Genomic DNA, 24,898 nt, shown 5'->3' on the forward strand with positions numbered 1-24,898 from the left:
GAGTTCGAAGACGTCGTCTTGGTCGTCGTCGTCGTCGTCGTCGTCGTCGTAGGTAAAGTTGAGGACAGTAGTACTGACGATGGTGGTGGCGGTGGTGGTGGTGGTGGAGGTGGTGGTGGTGGTGGCAGCGGCGCCGGCAAGAGTTTTGTAGCGGCAGAGGCGGGAGCCCAATGAGGATATATACATGCACACGCAATACAGCACACAGTCGACAGCCGGCAGTCGTAGGTAGCGGTCCGTGCTCTCCTTCCTCCTCCATCCTTTGAGGTAGCGAGGGAGAGAACAAGAAAAAAGAGAGAGAAACGAAAGAAAGGAGAAGAGAGTAGTAGTAATTCTTCTTCTCTCCAATCGTATCGAAGAATTTAGCTGGCTAATCACGAGTCTTATTATCGTTTTCTTCTATCGAGAAAGCTAAGATCGCATAAAAGATAGATATTAAAAATAAAACGATATAGATATATTATATAATAAGAGAGAGAGAGAGAGAGAGAGAGAGATATTATACACTTATATATGAGAAAGATTTCATTGTGACAAGAAGTTAATCGTCTATGAAGATTCCTGCGAGAATTTTACGTTTACTCTCATTAATTATTTTCTTTTTTTTGTTTTTCTTCTTATACTTGAATTAATTAACTATGACCGTTTCGGTGTTGTACTTGTCCTATTCTTCTCGTGGCCAGCCACGAGAATTAGGGTTCAAGATAAATGATCGAATTATTATGAAGGATTATCATCGTCTAAGAAGATAAAGAAAAAAGAATTGATTTTTCCTCTTAAAATTCCTCTTAAAGATCGGATTAGCAACATCATTAACTTTTTTATTCTTATGTTTTGTTGAATTTGTTTTTTATAACGAGTTCATGTGCATTCGTTTTTTAAGAATGGTGTGTGTTTATTATATACGTTTTCCTTGTGTGCGACAAAAACGGATAGAAAAAAGGTGAAAAGAAGGATAATAGTAAATAGACTGGAATTATCAAAAGACTCAGAAGAGGTGCGAAACAGTCTTGATCGTTCTAGATTAAAAGAACGATCGAAATAAGAGAGGAAAAAGAAGGGGAAAGAAGGGGAAAGTGTGAGATCCGCGTAGGAGAGCGTAGAACCGCGTTGAGTTCTCTCTGTAGAGAGTAGCCGAGCGATCAAGGCCCGGACACAGGCCACGAGCTCGCGTTCCTGGCTATGGGCAAGCTCTCAATAATCATTCGAAGTGGTACTCGTGAAAACGATCGAGAAGAGCCGGCAAAGCAAGAGCAACAACAGCAACGCCAACAACGATATCATCGGCAAAATTCTTGTCGTAACAACGCCAAAGTCATTTCGTGCTGTGCCGACTCTTCAGCTGTGAATAGTAGCTTGTTTGATGTTTGCGAAGAAACTGCTACGGTGAGATCCGGTACTCGAGGACAACCACCACGTGCTTTGAATGCTCTAAAGACGTTCCGCAACGAGACCACCTCTTATTCGTTATTTTCGTTTTGTACTACGGTAGACTCCGATAATAGTGTTGCTAATAAAGAACGCAAAGAACGGGATGAACTGTTAGTCGTTGGTGAAAACTTTAGAAAAATTTCTTCTTCTTCATCTTTGTCTTCGTCGTCCTCTTCCTCTTTATTGAGGAAACCAACAAAAGGTTTATCTACAAGTATTATCCTTGCCCTACTCGTGATGAGCGTTTTGTACGAGCCTATACTTGGTGTACCAGCACCGGCATCATCTTCATCTTCATCTTATGAGCTTCAGCAGCAGCAGCAGCAGCAGCAGCAGCAGCAGCAGGTGGAAACCTATTCGAGATTCCTCGAATTCGAAGAGAACTACGAGGAGGAGGTGATATATGAGCCAACGGCAACGGCTACGCCAACTAGTGCTGGTCATTCTTCGAGGAACGTGCTCGGCGACGAAGAGCTCGAGATTATCAGAAGGAGCATCGTAGAAAGCCTCGGGCTTCGGAGGATACCTGATCCTTCTAAGGTAGGCGTCTTCTGCACCCTGCGTTTCATACGCATTATATCATATTTTTCGCGCACTTTATTGACTTGTTTGAGAATTTGATTACATTTATTTTGTTTTCATAACCAACGTCTAATGCGGAGATTTTTTCTCTTGAATTTTCACTAACGTTATTAAATGAAACATTAATGGGAGTGTTTTTGAAAGGAGATCGATATTAGCGATTAGAATAGAAGTGTGCGCGATTTGAAAGTTATTCGAGTTGGATTTATCTCGATGGGGAATAAGTATATACACACAGAAAGCAAGTACACAATATCGGCTTCTTTCTTTTCATCTCTTCTCCTTTTCACCATACCACTACTACATGTAATATCATATATGTACAATATAAACCATGAACGTAATTCAAGAGAGAGAAAGAAGAACGACGTAACGGTATAGCTGGTTGATCAAATGAGCAAGAAGAGATTTTTAAACAAATTTTGTTATTGTAAGTTAAACATATTGCATTGGCTCAATTTCTTTTAGATTGTGAAACATTGATAACAATAATAGCAATAATAATAATAATAATAATAATAACGATGGTAATATTCTTTCAGGTTTTAATCGAAAGATCCTTTGTGTAGTAAAGAAGAAGAGAGAGTAACCGATTAATAGATTATTCTGTTGTTTAGTTACTAAGAATATAAACAGTCAAGTTGGATCAACTCAGCTATATCAGATTCTCTATAAACGTTTAGGATATTTTCGTACTCTCGAGTTATTTACGATCAGCATTGTTTGATGAAAGAAAATTAAAGAGATTGAAAGAAAGTGGAGCTGACAAATGAGCCCAATGATTATAAAAGTGATCAAAGATTTATACATGTGTTTTAAGATAGTTATATATTTGGAATTCTTTTTAAATTCGTTTTGTATAATGACAAATAGGAAAATATATTTATTTATTTTAAAAATAGGTCTTTCTTTTGCGAGTTGAAAAGCTTAAGAATAATATGACATAAAAAATAGAATGCATAAGTAAAATTGGTGACTTATTGTTAGAGTACTTTTATAATCACTATATTTCAAATGTCTCTCTCTCTTTCTCTTTCTCTCTATCTATATATATTTCCTCCTCTTTTTGTTGTCACGACTCGCGACCCAGAGTCCGAAAAGAACTTCTCGATAAACTCATGAAAATGATTGCCTCCGATGACGATAACAACCGATCTCGACGACATTTTCTTCTTCATTCATAACTGTTCCTCGAGTTCGTTGATCGAAGTTCGCGTTATCATTTAGATTGAATGAAAAGAATAAATATACATATATATATTTATGTATTAATCTATATACATATGTGCAAGATATCACTTGACAACACCTTTCACTAGCATTTTTATGCATATTTTTCTTTCATTTTCATTGAAATATTTACGACAGGAATTAATTAATATATCGCCAAGTTAATGAAGATGGAGTGTAGGTAAACGGGTAGGCTGTCGTAAGTTTTATGTAATGATTAAAATCAATATATCGATGTAAATGTGAGAATTCTTATATAATTCACGTGTTGTTATTGTTCAGTAATTATTACTAATTATAGCATGGTTGCTCTTTTATCTTTGCAACGATCTTCTTAGTATATTGTTTTCATTGTTCTATTCCTTTTTCTTCTTTAGTATTTTTTCTTTCATTTAAGTTAGAAGTGAGTAACAAAAATCTACTTAAATTGTATATGCTATCGTTACAATGTATAATTCAGTCAATTCATGAAAAACCTAGGTCTTAGACAAAATATCTAGACGTTTTAGAGAAAATGTTATATAAATATTTGTACGATCGTACTGTACATATGCTTATTTTATTGACAAAATTTCATATTTAACATGCATATGCGTACATAAGCATATTTGAAATATTAAAAAGAAATTTCTCGACGTGATTATTTCTAAAATTAAGTATGCAACGAGAAACGTATCTTAATAATACGGAAAACATCAACCGACTAACGTTCTTACTAAGAGTAAATAAACAATCTGACCTTTTTACGAAAGTTATTTATTGTCATTAATTCGAAGAAGTGACGTATGTGAAAGATGATCGAGTATTTACAAAATAGCATTAACGTTCGAACATCGATCGAAGCAACATCCTTCACGATTATTGGCCAATTTTTCGGAATTTTAACACTAATCTTATAAAAGTGAATGCGTAAGCTATATCTTAATTAATACACATATGTAATTATCTCATTAATAACACGATTTATGCATGTGCATATCATATATGAAATTTTGAAAAAACTTTTCCGAATTTTATAATTAGAAATTTACCAAAACTTTCTATAACTACACATATACATTTTTATCTCATTACCAAAATGTTTCATAAAATGTTTGAAATATCGTTTCGAAATATTTTATTGTTTTATTGGATCTAATATCTATCTAATCTGCGAATCAAATTTCAATTTCATAGTTTAACAGATCAATATATTTGTTCCATTGTTTGTAACATATATTATATAATGTTTATTTATAGAAAAAATAATTGATAAGGAGAATAATGAAAATAACGACAGGAGTTTGAGAATTTGGACCGACGTAGTCGTCGGGTGCATTCGACGCGTCTCGTCGAGGCCACTCGACCAATTTTATCGACAAAATGTTGACCGCGTTACACGTGTCTATGACACGTCGCTTTTACATACATACAAACATATATAGAATAACGTCGTGCAGAGCAGGGTTCGTTGGCATCGTATAAAAAAGCATTCTCTGTACTTTCGTGTTGGTGTATCGTAGACGACAACGAACGACAACGCCAACGACAGCGAATAGGAGGAGGAGAACACATGATAGAGAGAGAGAGAGAGAGAGAGAAGAAGCTGTCATCTGGGAGCATCTGGATCGTTAAGAGCTCATAGATTCACGCGTGAAACGAGCCGTGTGACAGCGTGTATCACAGTAAAGCGTGAACAATCGAATCGCGTGTTCGTCCGATCATTTTTTTCAACGACTTGTCTTTCCATTAGATCATTCTATTCGTAGGCGTGACAACTAATTCACTTGTAAGTTTATTCATTTAATTCAATAATCTGGAAAATCTACGATGTTAAGAAAAATCTTACATGGCCTCGATCGTCTTAGTTGTCAACATCGCGACAAAAAGTAACACTAGAGTATTGTCTTGTAAAAAAAGTAAAAGGAAACTGGATGTACTCGTATAATTGAAGAAGAAATACATGCAATATCCTGTGTGTGCATACATAGATATATGTATGTACTACATAATAATCAGGTTCTTTTGATGATACGCCGACACGAGTAAACATCTTTTCTCACGTATAGAGAAGACTCGGCTTTCCAGATAAGCGAGCGACACTTAAAACGACCGGATTACTCGCGTCTCAATCTCCACGATCGTTATCTGACGGTACAAGAGTCTCGAGAAGACTCCGAAGAATCTTATGTTCAGCAGAGTCGAAGAAGCGATCAGGTGGGTCCCGAATACTTTCGATAGAAATTTTCATGGCTATTCGGATCTGACGTCAAATGGCACAACCTGTCTCTTGCGCGACCTGTCAACGCTCTTCTCAAACGACAACCCTACCATTGCAACCAACAAACCTGTCCGTTCAAATTTCATCATTGTTTTGCTATCAAATACCAGACAAAACGTTGGGTTACGTTGTCCATCTTATACAGTTACCGATAATACTCTTGTTCCAATTTTACAGTCAGCCGAACGTGAAATCGTTCTTTCGTATATCTCTCCTATATCATATTCTCTCTTCGGTCGAAAAGAAAAATGGATATAATAAAGCAAAAGGTGACAAAGTGGTGACGCCTCGAAGACATTTAGAAAGGTACGCGGGAGGAGGAAGGGTAGATCAAAAAAGAAAGAAACAAGAAGGAAAAGAAGAATATACTTGCAGTATATGTCTCGTCGAAAGGTTTCGCTTCGTTTCGCTTCGCAAACCACCATCCCTGCTACATTTTTCCTCTTCGGTTAGCGATTGCCCAACCTTGTAGCTTTTCTTCTTGTTTTTTGCAGGAGCCACTGATGCGCGATACTTTTGTTCTTAAAATGTTTTTCTTATTAATGATTACGCATCAAAATTTGACGAATAGGAAACGTGAGAAATTCATTTCGAAAAAGAAAAATTGAGAGAGAGGGAGAGAACATTAATGTTGCTCTTCGTAGATTTAATCGAGTAATTTTAAGTGTGTCAAGGAATACGACTCGCGTACTTAAGAGACTCGCATGAAAATAGTCGTAGCATCATTCGAGATAATGCCACCGTTTTGTCTTTGGAAATGAAGATTTCGAACTTTGTCGGAGAAAGAGAAAAAAAGGATTTGGAGCACATCGACCCCTTTGATACTTTTAATTATACTCGGTTAAGATCGGTACGGAAAATCGATTCCACGTTTTTAATTCGCTCTATACTCTTCCTTTCTATTCTTTTTGTTTTCTTTTTCTCGTAGTTATTCTTTTACGCGTTCATCTCTACCGCATCATTAATCGACCAACGGTCGGACATTATTATTTTTCTTCCTTCTTATATCTTAGATTTACCTTGATTTATTATATTATTATTTACATATGCATGCATGTCCAGAGTCATTGATTAAACTTTTGAAAAATAATTCCTCGCGAGAGTTTCTTAGAAATAGAAAAAAATATTTCGAATATACGAGTAAAAGACGTATGAAAATAAATGACGATGAGAAGATTTTCTTTGAATTCAATGAAAAACTTTGCTAATCAATTTAAATTTCATCTTCTCGATCATTCTTTCACCGTAAAGAATGAAATCTCTTTCTCCCTCTTAGATTGTTTTTTTTTTTTGTCGTTGTTGAGCATTTCAGTTTTTGCCCCGTAACGGTATCATTATAGCTCTCTCGTGGAATCATCTTGTACCTACGGGAGGTTCGGCTTGGAACGAGTTGTAACACGCTCGAAAGTTCAAGCTGTTCTCTCTCGTATCCTTGGCATGTAGTAGTATATACATTGCACATGCAGCCGTGTTGCGTTGCATCCTGAAACGACATACAGACTCGTCTCCTCCCGTGAAATTACGCACGGCGCGACTTCTCATTATCCAATCCCGAGCATTTTGCCGCGTGCACACACACCTTTATGTATACATACTTACCAACATGGACAGATGCACATACATCTGGTATATAAGTATGAATTCCTTTTCTTCCGACAATGTGGATTCGACTAGAGTTTTTTCTTTTTTCGAAATATCAAGAATAACATTTGCGCGGTTTCTTTTCCCTTTCGTCAAAATCTACGAATTAATTATACAATTAATTATAAAGCGAGTTTGTAGCGTATAAGAACGATGAGAAGAGAGGAATGAAAATCGCTCGATCACTTTATCCTTTTGTGCCCTTTTAATTAATTTCGTTTCATTATGCGATTTAATCGTGCAAAGACCAAAGATAAAGCCCTCCCCCCCGCAGATTCTCATCGCATTCGATAGCCGATAATTTCGCCGATGATTTCGCCGAACGTGCAGACTCATTATTACGCGCGAACTTTGTTATAATAGTATATAATTAATATACATTTACCTACTATATATATATATATATATATGTATGCATTTGTTAAAAATTTCAACGATTTAGTTTGAGCGATAATTCAATCGATTTATCGATGGAAATTAATGTTATTTAAATTGAAGACACGTACGATCATTAATTTTACTTTTATACGTATTTTCTTGGATCCATGATTTATACGATCTACGCGATCTACGACCGAATGCAACATTCCAACGAACTTTCCACGCGTCTCGTCGAAGAGTCATCCATCTGTGGTTTATGAAAATATACATCGCGATTCGTGAGAACTTTCACCTTTAGGGATAATAAAAAAACGAAATAAATCGATGAATTTGTTAAACGGAGTTACGAAACTTTACGAGATAATATATGTGCGCGTGACCATATTATTATGTTATTTATTTTATTCTAAAATGTTCTTCAAAATGAATAAAATAGATATATTGTATTTTTCGAAAATGTAAATTAATTTATAAAGCGCATTGATATTTTAAAGACTCGAAGATCAATCGATCCTTTAGCTTTACCGATAGATCTGTAACGCTAGTTGCATGAAATATCCTAAGAAGAAGAAAAAGAAGAAGAAGAAGAAGAAGCATGTTGCTTGTTCATTGTTACACGCATAAATTACAGCAAGTATCTTTATAACCGTCGACGATGTTATACGACCGTACGAGGAGGCTTCCACCTAAGCTTTTTTTCTTTTCTTCATGAACAACTTAGCTGATTTATGAAGCCGTTCTTTAGGATACCGTCCAAGTACTTTACAAAGTTCCATTAACTCTTAGAAAGAGAGAAAGTATATATGGAATGTACGCGTAATGAAATTTTTCTAATATTTCGATCGGCAGTTTCATTGGACATACGCTTGATTACATATCTCTAAAGGGTTCTTTATATTTTTCCATAGAAAACAATGGGAAATGTTTGGCAAGGAAACGTCCTCGCGATCTCGGCATTCGTTTGAAAGTATTTTTCGTTCGCGTCCGAGTTCCGTTGAGGCCACCTTCTTCGTCGCGTTTAAGCAACAGGTGTCACGCACGCATGCCGTCGTACTATAAAGAGCGGGGAAGGGCGGCCTCCTCTTTTGCCCACCGGCACGCAACTTTGATCTCTCAGAGCGCACGCGCATCTCTTTCCATTTTATTTTCATTCTTTCCTTATTCATTTGGCTTGCTTTTATTTGATATGCTATCTTTTACTTTATTTTATTCCTCCTTTTCTACGTCTCTTCGTACAAGATGTTACTTCACTCTACGAGAAAGTTTCATTCGCGTAGAGATACGTCTAGAAATTTTTCACCACTTTTTATTTTCATTGAAATTATTAATTTATCGACAGGTGGATTACCTTTTCGAGTGTCGTCGAGATTCTAAGAGAAAGATTCGTTTTACCCGATAACGTTAATATCCAATTATTACCGGTGTGGGTGCGTCATAGGACGACGATGATTCTTATCATTTTTTCTTCAAATTAACATAATCGCGTACATGCGTGGACGCTAATGTGGCTCGTTATGAAACTATGCGAATAACGATTGACGGCGTGTTTCTTTTGATTTTCTCTTTACAATAGCAATTAAATGCGTTCTTCTCGGATTAAAAGTATTCAATTGTATAAGTCTTGATTATAGTATTGTTTACTATGTTAAATAACTAGTTATGTTTTCTTCATTTTCATGTTATCGCAATTCGTAGTAAATTATCGAACACCGAAACACTCCCCCTCGTTGCTCGCGTCGGACGATCCAGAAGTAATATACGTATACGTTCTCTCAATTCGATGCAACTTTCTCTTAACTCTTCCAAGATTTGGAAGAAATGGTTACCGGAAGTACTTACTACGTCATTGGTAACGTAGAATTTGAAAGGAATAGATCGGTGACTCATGTCGACGTATAACTATGGAAGAAGATGAAAAAGTTCCTCTCAAAGGTTTCTTTCGAATTCGTTTTCTATTCTCATTACCTTTCTCGTTTATTTTTCTCGCTCTTTAATCTTTTAATTTATCTAACATTTCATATCGTAAGACCTAAGTCGTTTCAATTTGATTCGATACATCGTATAAAATTATTTCGGACGATAATAATTTGATCTTTCCATCTATCTATCTATCTACCTATCTACCTATCTAACGATTAAATATTCACAGGGTCTAAAAATACTCGGAGTATTTCATAGACGTATAAACGATTTCTACGGAAATAGAATGTTAACGTTTCAATCGTTCCACGAGAATGAGGAAAGTTCGTTCACGAGGATATTACAACGTTATGTCATCAATTAATACTTTATTAGAGATCCAATGGAGATAATTATATATCTTGTTGCGATTAAATCGATATCGTCTACTCACCGTTAACAAAATACGTACGTATATAAGTACAGTACATAAAAGAGAGGAAGATGGTAACTAATAACATACGCAAATAAGATATCTTTTTCTATTTTTGTACGCGTAACATGGCGTATATGTTTCTTTCTTTCTTTCTTTCTTTATCCCTGAAAGAAGAACATTCCATCGATGGAATAGTAAGGTATTTCAGTTTGTTCTTTGATTCCACCGTTCCTAAGAATATCGTCGGATATTTGTAAAAGGTAAAAGGTAGGGAAGTTTAACAGGTAGGGGAGTTTCATTGTGCGTCGTCGAGATTTGAGGAAAAATCTGAAAGAACTCGATCGCCTGTTTCCTTGTGTTCTCGTCGCGGCTCTTGTGAGACTTCTTCTTCTTCTTCTTCTTCTTCTTCTTTGTAGAAAGAGAAGTTGCTTTGCACTGGTCGGTGGTAGTAGACAGGACGTCGTCGAACGTGGGTGGTCCTTCTTGCCCTACTTTCGCTTACGCATGCACGAGCACGTGCGTCGTCCCTTGCCTTGCCTTCAATCCTTTTTACATTAGTTCTTGTCTTCCTTCCTTCCTTCCTTCCTTCCTTCTTCTTATTCTTCGCCGACATATGCGCAAGCTACGACGTATAGTCACTTTTCCTCTTGCTTTCCAACCAACATAAAAGCTGATATTTCATACTTAAGGTGCCAAGATGCAACATGCTTCGCTACGATTCGAGACATTTTGTCTTCGTTTCGTCCAAAAATATCCTTCCCTCGGAAGTATTTCCTATTAGATCGGCAAAAGAGTATAAACCAGTATATGCTTACTTACCTACATCCTTTCCAATAGATTTCGAGGTCAGCTATTAAAAAGATTTGCCGTGGTTAGAGAGTCGCTATAACGAGGATTATATAATTACACGCGTGTGCACGCAGGTGTTGTATGTGTTTGTTTTTACGAATCATAGATCTTCAAAAATCATCGAGGTTCCTAAGATCCGGCATGGCATATATATTCGGATCCTTTCTATTACAAAAGAATACCTGCGAGTTAGGAATAATCAAATAGACAAAGATAGAGCAGGTGCGTGATAGGGAATGAGAAATGCTTAACGGAAATAAAAAAAACGCCTGGAATTTCCCAATGGCATTCGCCAAGACGATAAAAAATTATTCAAGTATTTTTCTATCTTTCTCTCTCTTACTTCTTTTTTCTTCGTAACAAGTTCGCACGTTAGCAAATCATCGTACCGCGCGTCTCTGAATCATTTCTCGTCGCCATTCGCCGCCCTTATAACTATCTAAATTTATTCCGAAATATACCACACCTTCCTTTTTCCACATTCGCGTTTAACTTTCGAATGGACGAAACACTCTTTATTTCTTTTCTTTCCTCTCCTCTTCCTGTCTAATTTTTTCGACGAATGCGCCTTCTTACATACACACATTTCGTTTCGTTTCGTTTAGTATAGTTTAGTTTAGTTTTCAGAACTATACGTCATTTCTTTGAAAATTATTTTCAATCGAAATATTTGATTCTCATTTATGGAATTGAATTATTTTCAATCGAAATTTGTTAACGAAGATAACACGTTTCATCTCTCTCTCTGTATCTTTCTTATTTCTTTTCTTTTGTCTTGTTTTTTTTTTTCTAAAGAACGGCGCCGTGCGTTTGCCCTGTCTCGTACGTATCCTGGTAGCAATGTATCTACATAATGGCCCGCACGCTAATTATAAGTATACACCCACGTGGTGGGCATACTCATTACACGATTTGAAAAATATTTATACCGACTAGAAGACTTTGAACTTTTTTCGAAAGCATAACCCCAGCGTCTTCCTTTTTTCGATCTTACGCGAAAACCTCGTGTTGGGAGAAACCGAAAGAAAACTTCGAAACCATATATATATTTATATGGTTTCGAAGTTACACAGAGAGAGTATTTAAAGGAGACGAATAGAAATATAAATTCATATATATCGGGTGAAATATATTTATACATTTGCTTATATATGTATGTATAAAAGTTTTGTTCGCAAATATACGTCAAAGTATTTTTGAAAAACCTGTTACGTCGAGTGCTTCGACTACTCGATATTCCAACTTGAATTCTTCTATCTTTTCTTACTCCAGTTTTGTCCTTTTTTTTGTCCTATTGACAACTCGTTGTATCGTCAAAAATCACGAACAAATTTTCTAACGAAGAGGGAAAGAAGTATCGCATATATTTTTTCCCTTTATAACCATAGGATTGAAATTCTTGTTCGTTGATGGAGACGAAACTAGAGCTACTAGAGGAATATAAGACGAAGAGAAAGAGAAATGAAAAGAAGGTTGTTTGTTAAGAAAAGATGGAAAACACTAGCAAAGCGCGTGCTCCCGCAACTTGGGGCGGCTATAACTCAAGTCGGCAAGAACGAATAAATTGTGTAAGATAAAGGCCAGGCCTGTTTATCTCCAGTGATATTTATGGGATTTCTACGTTGATAATTCGGTTACATGCGTACCATATTATCGGGACACTTAGGCAATTGCGTCCACGAAGAAAGACAGAGAGAGAGAGAGAGAGAGTTTAACGTACTTTTCGTTTATATTATTCATCTTTCCTACAAATATTTTATTGATATAGATAAATCTTTTGTATGTAATTTATTTCTAAATTTGATATCAACGATCGATAAGATATAAAACGAGTTTCAAATGAATCATTTATATTTATTCTTTCTTTCTTGAATTTACCTGTCTAGGTACTTCCTTACATCGCGCGTGATTTCATTCGACTCGTTAACATCCTTCGACGATTCCATTTCTAATCGGTTGAATTTTAATGATCGGTGACATTCTAACGACAGACTATGACGAGTCAAAAAGAGAGAGAGAGAGAGAAAATTCTAAGAGATAAATCCCTTTCATCGGTGACCATCTTATCCTTTTCGTGTTATCTATATATATATATTCATTTATATGCGTATATATATCGTATATCAGTCGATCAAAAATAACTTTAAAGTTACTATGTCCAGCTCGGTATGACAGGTTGCAATCACTTGGTCGTTGAATCGACGCTAACGAGATTTACGATTGGTTTAAATTTGAAGAGAAAGTTAATCGTTGAGACACATCGTTTCGTCTTCCTTTTATACAAAGGAAATTTCTCTCACTCTCTCTCTCTCTCTCTCTCTCTCGTGCTTACTCTTTTATTCTTTTAGCAGAGTAAAAGATCAGGAACGCGTTTGACGTAGCACAAATTTACTTTGTATACACTTTTGATAGGACTTAATACATGGTCCTGCTGGCGTTTCGCGAGAAATGCATTTCATGCATAAGCATGGTATACGTAAAGTTAATTAAATGAAGTTTCTCGATCGTTTTGAAGGACGGAACGCTGTAAATTAGCTCTCCTTTTATCCCTCCTTTTTTTCTTTTCTGCACGCACTATCGATGGTGTCGGGTATTTTTCTTTTTCGAGAACACGAGAGAAAGAGGAAGTAAAAAAGAAGCAGCGTCATGGCGATGACGTCTTCGACGTCACGATACTTCGTAGATCGATGTCATCATCAAGATCGACCGGTAGATAATCGTCAAACCGGTATTTTTGTTGTCCGAATTTCTTAGAATAGGGAATGTGTCAAATGTTAGCAGGAATTCGTCTCTATCGTATTTTTCTTCTTTCGATAAATACCGACACGAGTATCAATTACGAGTATCGATAATGATCGATTTTTGTCGACGAATAATTTCGCGTCGACTTTGTATAATGCGATAAATATCTCGTTGGTAAACAGTTTCGTTTAACGCAAATCTGTTGAGATTTTAACGAGTCGGAGGCGTGCCCAGAAAAATTTATTTTATTTTTCTTTATTTCACGAATCTTCCGAGAAAGAGATATCTTTTTTCTTTTTTATATTTATCGTTCGACTTTCGAGTCCAAGGCCAATCGATTTATATAACTATCTCTTTTTTTCTTTTTCTTTTTTTTCATGTATATCCCGGCCGTATTCTAAAATTTCTATTCTCGTTTTTCGCGTTTGCGAATAATTAAGCAGCCATACGTAAAGAAACGCATGGAAATTCCCTGCTGAGCGTCCGATCGGATTTGTTGTTGTTTCATCCACGTCCGGTGATCTGCTGTGCGCGCTCTCTTGGCCTCGCGAATTTGTTTTCCCTTGTATATGCATACCAGGACACTGCTCTCGCAAATCACAATTTTAAAAGGGCCAATTGGCTGACCTACGCAGACCTAAGGGGTAGTATACTCGTCTTAAAAAGAAATTACGTTCGTCTAGACGGATTAAGAGATGAACGGAAGCTAGAGGGAAAGGAGAGCTTCAAATTTATCAATGAAGGAAATGCGGTCATGCGTATATCGCGTCAATTTCCAAATGTTTCCACGATAAACGACAAGCTTAATTACAATTACAATATATTGTACATACGGTATTGTACCGTATGTTAGATTGCTTGGATTTCAATAAGAATTTATTCGCATCTAATTGCCAATAGGAGGGGGGGCCACCCACGAAGATGTTGTCATGACTTTCTAAAAAGTCCACGCTTCGCACTCTCTCTTTCTCTCTCTTCGTCTTCATTTCCTTTACTAGCAAGAATATCGCGAAGTCACGTATTCTTTAGCTTTGCAATAGCTTCAAAGAAAACGAAGATAAAGAAGAAGACGAAGGAGAAGACGAAGAAAACATTCTTCTCGAACCGGAACTTGCCTCGGTGAAGTTAACCGATCTTTTAAGAAGAAGACGAAAAAGAACAATCTATCTCTTTCTTTCGAAAAAAAAGAAAAAGAAAGAGAAGTTAAATGACTTTAAAGGGATTGGCGGGGGCGTTAGGTTGCCGCGATGAAGGATGACTCACCTATCGTCTTCGCCGTCTGCTTCCGGTGAATTCACGAGGATCTCGTCGCGATTGTTTACTTTATTTCTCGTCTACGTTCCCGTCTTCTTCTTTCTTTCCTCCATTTCGTCATTTTTTATTAACATTTTCGACTAATTCACATATCGTCAAATGCTACAATATATTATTAAAGTTAAATCGAACTTACGGAAGAAGGGGTTAACGAGAGACGCGTGTTTCCTTTGAGATTTTTTGTACGATCTTTTTCGCTTCATTAACATCGTTCATTATTACAAATAGGATTTTCTCGTAACTCGATCGAATTGTACGATCTCTTCTTGGAAATGATTAACCAACTTTATTAACGTGCAAACAAATGACGAACGCGATAATATTATTTATATCTACCTTCTCGAGAAATGGGATAATGTTACAATTGGAAGATGTTGCGTTTTATATGATGATTGGTCACATTGACGAATGCACGTCTTAATTTTAGAAATGATCTCTCTTTCTTCCTACTATTCTCATCGATCCGACCAAACGTTTAACTTTTTCTCTCTCTCTCTCTCTCTCTCCCTCTCTCGCACACACTTTTTGATCGCAAGTGTAAATATATATATTTAAAAATGGCAAAGTTATCGGTAATAATAATGGAATTGCGTATATCTGAATGCTTATACGGAGAGACTAAGATAATTTAACGGAAGGGAGAATAAAATTGTCAACTTTGCTACTATTTCTGTCTTTCTCTTTTTTTTCGAGATAATCACAGAAATGTCTTTTTCTCTCTCTTGTTATTAATCTCAGGAACGTCATCGACGTCTGGCCTTTTCAACCAGTGAAACGTCCGAGATACAGTACCGTAGACGTTCCTAGTACCTTCTGAAGAGTAGAAAGGAGAGAGAGAGAGAAAGAGAGAACAACTTGAAACTTGGAGAGGAGCTTTAAGAGGGATGAAAAAAGGGGTAAAAACGGTGGGAAAAACAATGAGGACGAATGAAGAAAGAGAGAGAGAGAGAAAGAGTATGATTGTTAACTAGAGCGTAAAATTCACATTTGATTCGCGACAAACTTTATGTTGTGACGTTAAAAAATTAGATCATTTCTTTTTATGTCGATCATCAATGACACATTTTCGCGCAAACACACACACACACACACACATATTTTCATGGCAATGATTATCCGTTTAGTTTTCTTATTTGATCATTTCATTTCTTCTTGATTGCTCGTAATTGATCCTAATCATTTTTACTTGGATATCCAATCGTAATAAATGTAGATATCAGATTCAACGCGATAGCTTATTTAATTGGAATGTTAACGAAGCAAGCAGGTAATAATAAGTTGTAGAAATCAATGGCTAGTATAATAAATGGTTATTTTATACGAGTTCATTGAATTTTTTTACGATGAGAATTATAATAAGACTAAAACGCGTAAATCTCTTTTATCCGCGCATAAAGGTGAAACATATGTACGAGAGATTTGTACGTATTTTACATTTCTGTATTTTTCTTTTATTTTTTTTTAGGCTAACGTAAGCCAGACGGAATACGAGAGGGCGCACAGAGAGTACCTGAAGAAAGTGCAGCTGTCGCAGCATCATGGACCACCGCAGGAGTCGAGAAAGCGAAGAAGACTTCACGTGTTTCATGGCACAGGTATATTAACTCGAAATAAAAAAGAAAATAAAACAAATCGTGAGAATTACTTTATTTTATACGTATGCGCATATATGTATATGTAGGTATACGTAGTACGTATCTACGTAGAAAAGTCTTTTTTCATCTCGCGTGAAGGGTAAAAAAAAAAGAGAGAGAGAGGAACGGAGAGACTTAAAATTTTCACGCGTCGCTCGTAAACTCGTATAAGAAAAGACCTGACACTTTGTTTCTTATAGATGAGAGAAAGGGTTAAAAGAAAGAAAGAAAGAAAGAAAGCAAGTGTGCGTGAGAGAGAGAAATTAAAGGGTCATTTTAAAAAGAGCCGCGAAATTTTAGCCAAGAATTCTGACTAAAAGGGGGTCTCAACCCCGTTGAAACCTGGGCGAACTTTAGCGAAGAACTGCAAACTCGTTTCTTTTTCATTTTTTTTCCTTCTTGTTTCATGCTCCCACACCGAGTAATAAAAAAGATGAAGGAGGTAAAGAGAATCCCAGTGGTAGTCCAGAAGGAAGTTGCAAACGTCGGAAGATTGAAGATGACCGAGACTCCTGTCTCGGTCAATGAACTTGCACCGAAAGATCTTCGAGATCTTAACGGAAGAAGTAGAAGGAAATGATAGTAGGAGTATTGCATAAGGCAAAAGAAAATGAATCGATCCTTTAGGTGTTCGATAACGATGACGTAAGTTTTGATCTTCGAATGCATCGTTCTCGTCGTCTCTCTTACGTCAAATCTCTTTTTCGTTTGTCCTCTTTTCCGAGAAACGGTGACGAAGAAGATAACTAGAAAGATAGAAGATATCTAGATTGCTGGCTAGATAAGCTAGAGAGGGAGAAACTAGCGGATGCTGAGATCCCAAGATTCGAAGAGTATATTTCTTTTGGAGTGTCTCGAGCAAATATACGAAATGCTATTATTGGAACTTGCTGGATCAAGATAGAGAGAAAGTATCCGTGTAGTAGAAAAAATGCAAAATCTTCGTATCAATCGGATTACAAATAATTCGTTATAATTTCAATAATTTGACCTTTTTTTAAGCGAACCTTTGAAAATTAGAAATGAACTATTACGAGTTTATTTGTTAACTACGCACAGTCCAGATGACTCGGAAAATTGTTAGAGGCCTTCTCGGAAAATGTAGATGGTATCGTTTTGTCAGAAGTATAATTGCCACTTCGCGTAAATAAACTTAGGGTTAGGGTTGTATAGAGAAAGGGTTCGAGAGAAACGTGACGTTTGGTTAGAAAGCAAAGTCGAGTAATTTGTTTCTCTTCCTATTATACGAAATTGCACGAGATCTATTCTTTTTTCTCTCTTGAATTTTGTTTTCTCAGACAGTTATCGTAGATTTCGAAAGGAAGAATGTTTATTCGAGTAAATAAGATAAATTTAGAAGCTCTGATATATTAGATGTATTCTTTTTAAAACACATTTGCAGTTGCTTTTCTCTCTTGATTTCCTAATTGATGTTACATTTATAAATTCAGTCGAATGACATAATAAGAATCTTCCACACTTGTGAAAATATCAATCCATAAAAATGAACATTAGGGGCTTTGAAATCTTAATTCTCGCACGAAGATTAGAAGTTAGGTAATGGTAGTCGTCGTTTGTCTTCGGTATAAACATTGTAATTTGAATTATCTAATTAAAGAGATACGAGTTTCTCTGATCCTGCTGACCGAAAAAGTAAGTTAGTAGTAAGTACATATTATGGAATCTGGCATCTCGAGATGACCTTAGGTTTTAGGTCGGACATTCGTCTAAAGTGTACCTACTCGAGCTGACCAGTCTGAAGTGGTGCTTGTCTACGGTGGTAGCAACGTTAAGAAGATGAAAAGAAGAAGACTTCTTTGCTCGTGACGGCTCGCCTCGCAGCCGCTACACGGCTGTTATTATGAAATAGAAATTCCATGCTCGGCGGAATGCCGAGCGACGAGTTCCTCGATGCAATAAGAACGAATCGCCAAGCAAATGCACGAGCAGCAACAGCAATGTAGAGAAGAAGAAGTTAGTAGCAGCGGTAGCGGGTAGTCTGCACTCTGCTTTTGTGTTTCATCTACACTTTTCAGATACAATTCTAGATCGTTAAGAATGATGACTTTTATATTTTACAGATTATTCGTTTACACGAAAATTCGCAAAATTTCAATTGATATGAATTTTCAAATGGTCTTTATTATAGGTAATATGCTTTATATAGTATAATTCGATTATTTTCGACTTTTCTCTTTCTCTCCTATTTTATTTTTAGCGCCACGTGCAATTTGCTTCCACGTTTTAACGCGATTAACGGCGCCGGACGATCTCCCAGCTAATTGGGTTACGATCCGAGCTCCAGCGTTGTCATCGAACTCGACGAATTCATTTGGATCGCCGGACGACATTCGGATCATGTTCGAAAATTTTCAACGAATTAGATAAATATATCTGTCCACTGTCTTCCCATAGAAAATAATTTCTTGTAAAAACAATTGTATCTTGTCAAAGTTTAGCTATTTATATAGATATGTGCAAGACGTAGGAAGACGGACGTTAGAACGTAGAAAACGTCAATCATCTTTGAATTGATCTAGCCAAAGTGTAGTATGTCGGGCCAGGCAGTCAGGCAGGCAGGCAGGCAGGCACACGTGTGTTGGCGTATAATCGGCAAGTGGAAAATAAGAGGAGGACCTTTAATCGTGAATTTTGCCGATCCAACGAATACCGATGATATCTCTCTTCTTACTCTCTAATTCATATTACTACGACTTAAGTTAGTCTAAGACGTTTAAAGCTCGTTTTCCAGGAATCGAGGTAAGATTCCGTAAAGGATACGGAACGGAAGACGCATTTCTCTTCTTTATCTCACTCTCTTTCTATATTTCTTACGCGATGCGAAAATACCTTAGGAGAAATGTTCTCGGTGTCTATTCTTAGAATCGAAGTCGTGTGATAAAGTCTATAATTGGCACGGCTTACGATTCCGCGGTGTCTATGTGTGTTAGCGTGTCGGTTATTTAGGGCGTATAATCGCAAGGCGATTTCGCAGTACGAAATTCTCCGTGTCTGACGAATATCAACAGATATTCTTCGTTGTTTGCCGAGTCTATCGAAGAAAATGCCATGAATTCCGAAAGGATTTATCATTCGAGCTATTTTCCGAGGAATCGTCAACCGACTTCCTCGCTTCGCCTAATTCTATTTGTGAATGAACGTACTAGTGCGCGAGTTCGCGGATATCGATCCGCGCTTTCGATCGATCATCTGACGATAAGAAAGATCGATTTCTCTAATAATTTCTTCTTCATTCTTTCTTCTTCACAATTTTTCATTTCTAAATACAATTATAATAATCGGATACAAATTTCGTATTTCTATAATTAACTCTTAGGAATCTCTTACTAATACTCTTACTCTTTATCTCTCTTCGAATCATTCTAAATACTTAATAAATCATTCGACGGAGTGGCCAATTTGTCAATCAATCCAAACAATTTTTTTCCAGTCCCATAAATGTCCTAGGCATCCCATAATTTTGTAGAATCTTATTCTTATCTAGCCAATAAATCATTCTATTTCTTTCTCTTTCACGTCGCACGTGCTCTCTCGTGTAGTAGGAAGAAGAGAGAAAGAGATGGAGATATAGAAGAGATAATTCCACGATGCATCGAATGCACCAACGCATAATTGAAATTTCACGTTCGGATCGATGGAACATACCGATCGCGATAATTTGACATTCTATTGGATTCCATAAACTGGAGAGAGAGAGAGATGGAAATAGATAGGGAGAAGGAGGGCGGGGGTGGGAACGCTTGGACACGTTTCCAACGTGTTATAAATCATCTCGACCCACGCGAAACTTCCAGCTTCAATTATTTTCAAGATTAGACTTGGGAACGATTTTAGTGGCGTCTTTGGAAAATAAACAAATAGGACATGCGTTTCTACGATTCGAGGAAATGATTGTGTCAATGTTTAATGGATTTAAATAGAGTTAATTATTACGAAAGACTCGTGCTTTTTTCATTTACGGTGCGTAGGTGGCTCGGAATATAGTACGCGCGAAATTCTTTAACAGAACATAAGGGATTTGAAATTATTTCAATTGCAACCGTTAATCATTTTTACTGGTCGTTCGTTTCTTTTTCATTCTTTACATTTGATATGTCACTTCATATACATTCAATTTATTAATTAAACTCAAAGAGGAAAGTTTTACGATCTAATATAAATGCATATTCTTATATTAGTACACACTATTGTTCGTGGAAATCGTATAGAATAGTATAAATGAATGAGTAATGCACATTGCACACGTGTTAGGTAGGTACTCCATTAGAAGGTTATTCTTCGAATTCGAATAATTCGACAGTCTTTTATTTCTAAGAACTATTATTCTGATAGTCGCACAGGATAAGTATATATATATATTTTATTACTATTACTATAATATAATACGATATTAATTTGTAATTGACATTTTTTTGTCTTCTCCATCTTTTAGTTTAGACATTTTCGAAAAATCGATGATTTATCGACGAAGGTACAAGATAGTTTTTAAGTAAATCAATGAATTCCACGAAGTCGTTCGTAAATTTGATTATCAGTATCTTCGACATATATACATATGTAGCTAAAAGCTCGTAAAATCGTATTCCGAGTATGGCGAAGAACGAGAAGAAATTTCGAAGAAGATAAATTCTCTTCCTTTTTCTATCTTTTTAACAAAATATACAAATATAAAAGGACAAGATAAAGGATACGAAAATGAAATGGTCGTTTTCGTTGATAAGAGAAACGGGTTCGTTCGCTCGAGAAATTCTTTGATATTTTCGCATAGTGGAAAAATGATAATAGATTTACATACGTATATTTAACAACAAAAAAGGGATAAACGTTTGATTATAAAAAGTATGTGGGAGACAAGTTAAATGTTATTTACAAGATGTCGAAGTAATATTTCCAGTTTGCTTCGGAGTGATGCAGTAATAAAAACGAACAAGTTAAAAGTTCTTTTTTCTTTTATCGTAGTCCAGTTTTATGTAGAGTATTTTTTTGAAAATTTTTATTCGAAGCGAGACGTAAATTAGCTCGTAATTTAACGTTAATGATTAAACTTCGAGTAATATGCATATATATTTCCTCTTATTGTGAATTTCATTTACTAATATCAGAAAGTACAAGTTCGAGAGTCGAACGTATCGAAATTTATCGGAAATGATCCAGAAGTGTGATCCAGAAATGAGGACATATTATAATAAACGTTTCCAATATTATTATCGTTATTAATATCATATTTATTTGATCGAAAAAATGTAAATTACCAGAAATAATAACAATTTCGTAAGTTAATATCATTCGTCAGGAACGTATCGTGAATGATTTAGAAATAATCTATAGAAATGATCTAGAAATGATCTAGAAATGATCTGGAAATAAGAACGTTTAATTACGAATGCTTCGAATACATTATTATTTCTTTGATCGTAAAAAATTCAATTATTAGAAATTATTCAATAAATTCGAGTGTTGAAATCGTTCGATTAGAACATATATAAAATAATCTAAGAAATAAAATCTAGCAATGATCGAGAAATTACCTAGGAAATAATATAGAAATGATCTAGAAATACAATTTTTATCGATTTTTTGCTCGTACGTTTCTGTCAAGAATTTCATTGGTTTAAGTGAGTTTTATGTAAGAATATTATGAAAGTATATATTTAGAAAAACACTTAAAAGTTTCTTTTTCCATTTATCTATGTATATACGTGTTTAAAAAACGTTCAGAGATATGTTAACAATGGCATTTAATAGTAAATTAAAAATCGTTTGGTAAGAAAACAATGTAACAAGTTGGAAAACTTTCTCTTTGCTATTTACTCCGATCCTTTATTATCTCGTTCTCTCTTTCCATCTTTCTAACAATCCATTGTTAGTTGGCAATAAGCCCGAGTTTCATAAGCTACTTTTTACATGAATTGCTTTCTTACATTGTGTCTGTCCTCCATTTGCTTATGTGCACATTATATAGAGACAAACGTTTGTTAAACAATTAACTTGGCGATCAGCCTGGAATTCCTTTCAATACAAATTTCTAGGATAATAGGAAAAGATTGAAACATCTTTACGTATGATGGAAAGATCAAATAATGTGAAAGAGGGTGGTGGGGGAGGAATGAGAGAGAGAGAGGGAGAGAAAGGAAGACGCATGAATGAGTTAGAATTTTTCAAATGTTAACGCGCGTTAGAAACGTTTACAAAGAGAAGAACGTGATCGATCACGTTGTCACGTTACAATGTGTCTGTGGTGTAACGAGCAGTAACGTTCAGCACCGACCTACTTCTCGCGCGTTGACATCAAACACGATAATGTTCTAATAAAGTACCTAACATACGTATACAAATGCATATACGTATACGTATATGTTAGATTAAAAAGCATCGGTCTTTCGTAACAATTAATAATGTTTCGTTAGAACGTTTACATTGGTGATTTTGTTGAATAATTGATTTGTCGAATAATAGCACGTTTAGAATCTTTACAATTCTTGTAAATAATTTATATAGATATATTGTATATTGACAAAAAAAAAAAAAAAAAGAAAAAAGGATTAAATAATTATTCATTGAACAAATGGGTTACGTCTGGCTTACACACAGGATGTTAGCAATGGTTCACGATCTTCCACGATGTAGAAAATGCAGACAGTCCGGACCGTGAGACAATTATTAACGCGTCGCATTAAACACGTTTTCCTCTCTCACTCTCTCTATCTTTCATACAGCATATACATATTCACCGAGCAATTATTGTTAACGTTTCGCCTGGAAACAGCAGATGCTGGATGAAGATGATGCTATTTGCATCCCTCTCGAGTCTTAGCTTTTTCGCGATTGCTTTTAGAAATGGTATACAGTTTCAAAATGAATACCGCCGAGTTGTTGGAAAATAAAAGTCTACATTTTTTGTCGGATATTTTAATCGTTGATTTAATATATTAAATATAGCCTAATTACGAGGAAACCCTTCAAAAATATAGATATATCTTATTGTCGTTGTTTTTGATGTCATCGCATTCGGATTCCTCGTTTAATTTCAACGTAAAAACCTAAATGCGTTAGTCTATCGCATCGTCTGGATAAAATGATTCCCCGGCTGGTAATCGTTCATCCATTAATGATTTTCCATTTTCCACTGACGTAATAGCATTCTTCATAACAATCTTTAAACAGACATAGCAGAGACACACATACACACACATATATTTCGATTTCTTGTTACAGAGCATTCTGGAAATAGGACGAGACGAGAGACGACGGAAGCAGAAGTAGAAGATGAAGAAGATAGCGAGATTCTTCAACGATTGTTCTTTCCCGTGGAAATTCCCGAGGATTTAGACGAAGAAGATTCTACGCTTGATCACGCATCCTTGAGGTTCCTGTTGGTGGGAGATCACCGAGCTACCGACAATGACAACGATTTGGAAATTATCGTTTATCTACGAAACGAACAATTGTATTCCGACACGATAGCTTTATCTTCGTTGTCGTCGTCGTCGTCGTCGTCGGCGTCGTCAAAAACAAGGCCAACAACGAGGAGAAAAAGTCCGCAAGTAAGAAGAAGAATTCGATTGGACGATCCACGAGATTCAAAATGGTTAGAAGTAGACGTGACGGAGTTAGCGATAGCATGTTTACTCGATGAACGAAAGAACCTTGAATTAAATTTACAATTTCTTCAAAATGGTTCACCGATTCGTCGCGTCTTTGCTTTACCTGCTTTAAATGTTTTTACAAGTGCATCCTATGATGTAACGGGTAATAATAACGGTAATAGAAGAAGGAAACGCGGAACACCGGAAAAATTGATGTCTCTTCATAAGGGACGTAGGACCGAGTGTCGTGAGGATAACAAAAAATGTTGTAGACACGAGATGACGGTAATATTCAAAGATCTCAAGGGTTTCGAATTTATTGTGCAACCTAAGACGTTCGACGCGGGTTATTGCAAGGGTCGATGTCCACCTAGATACAATCCTGCCCATCATCATGCACTTTTACAAAGTCTTATATGGAAGGAAGACAAAAGGAAAGCACCGAGGCCTTGTTGTGCACCGAGCAAACTCACCGAACTCGAGATTCTTTATTTCGACGAGAACGACTCTACCACTTTGAAGATCTCCAATTGGAAGAACATGCGTGTGCTGGAATGTGCTTGTTCGTAGAAAGGGAGAAGGGGCCTTCGGAAGAGAGAGAGAGAGAGAGAAAGAGAGATATGGTCTTGAACCAATCCAGGAGTCGTTTAGGACTCACCAAAGAATCGTCCGAATAACATATAGTTTTGTGTAAGGTGGTTTTCTCCTTTTTTTCTTTTATTTTTGACGTACATCTTTTCCTATAGATCTTCCTTTTGTTCAATTATTATAGGAAATACGCGAAATAATATTTAAAGGATTAGAAATTAAATTCTAAGGAAAAAACCACCATAAAATAAATCCAGACCCTTTGACTCCCTCTCGGTAGTAGCGGGTCTCACATTGACTGTGA

At 36.2% G+C, this 24,898-nt stretch overlaps 1 protein-coding gene across 1 annotated transcript; it reads left to right on the forward strand.

The window, feature by feature from the left end:
• Positions 1–85: 85 nt before the first annotated feature.
• LOC122515940 (bone morphogenetic protein 4) lies at positions 86–24,898 on the forward strand. Its single transcript, XM_043633450.1, has 3 exons — positions 86–1,971; positions 16,231–16,360; positions 23,636–24,898. Exons 1-3 carry the CDS (start codon positions 1,183–1,185, stop codon positions 24,574–24,576), a joined length of 1,860 nt encoding a protein of 619 aa, XP_043489385.1. The 5' UTR covers positions 86–1,182; the 3' UTR covers positions 24,577–24,898.

This window comes from Polistes fuscatus, unplaced genomic scaffold (genome assembly GCF_010416935.1).
Source record: "Polistes fuscatus isolate 324 unplaced genomic scaffold, CU_Pfus_HIC Scaffold19, whole genome shotgun sequence".
In the NCBI taxonomy this organism is placed as follows: Eukaryota; Metazoa; Arthropoda; class Insecta; order Hymenoptera; family Vespidae; genus Polistes; species Polistes fuscatus.

What these genes read in the sequence shown, in the direction of transcription:
- LOC122515940 (XM_043633450.1), top strand. Translation starts at nt 1,183, where the DNA reads ATGGGCAAGCTCTCAATAATCATTCGAAGTGGTACTCGTGAAAACGAT. An exon ending in GGATACCTGATCCTTCTAAG is followed by an intron (nt 1,972 to 16,230) that starts GTAGGCGTCTTC and finishes ATTTTTTTTTAG; the next exon opens with GCTAACGTAAGCCAGACGGA. An exon ending in TCACGTGTTTCATGGCACAG is followed by an intron (nt 16,361 to 23,635) that starts GTATATTAACTC and finishes TTCTTGTTACAG; the next exon opens with AGCATTCTGGAAATAGGACG.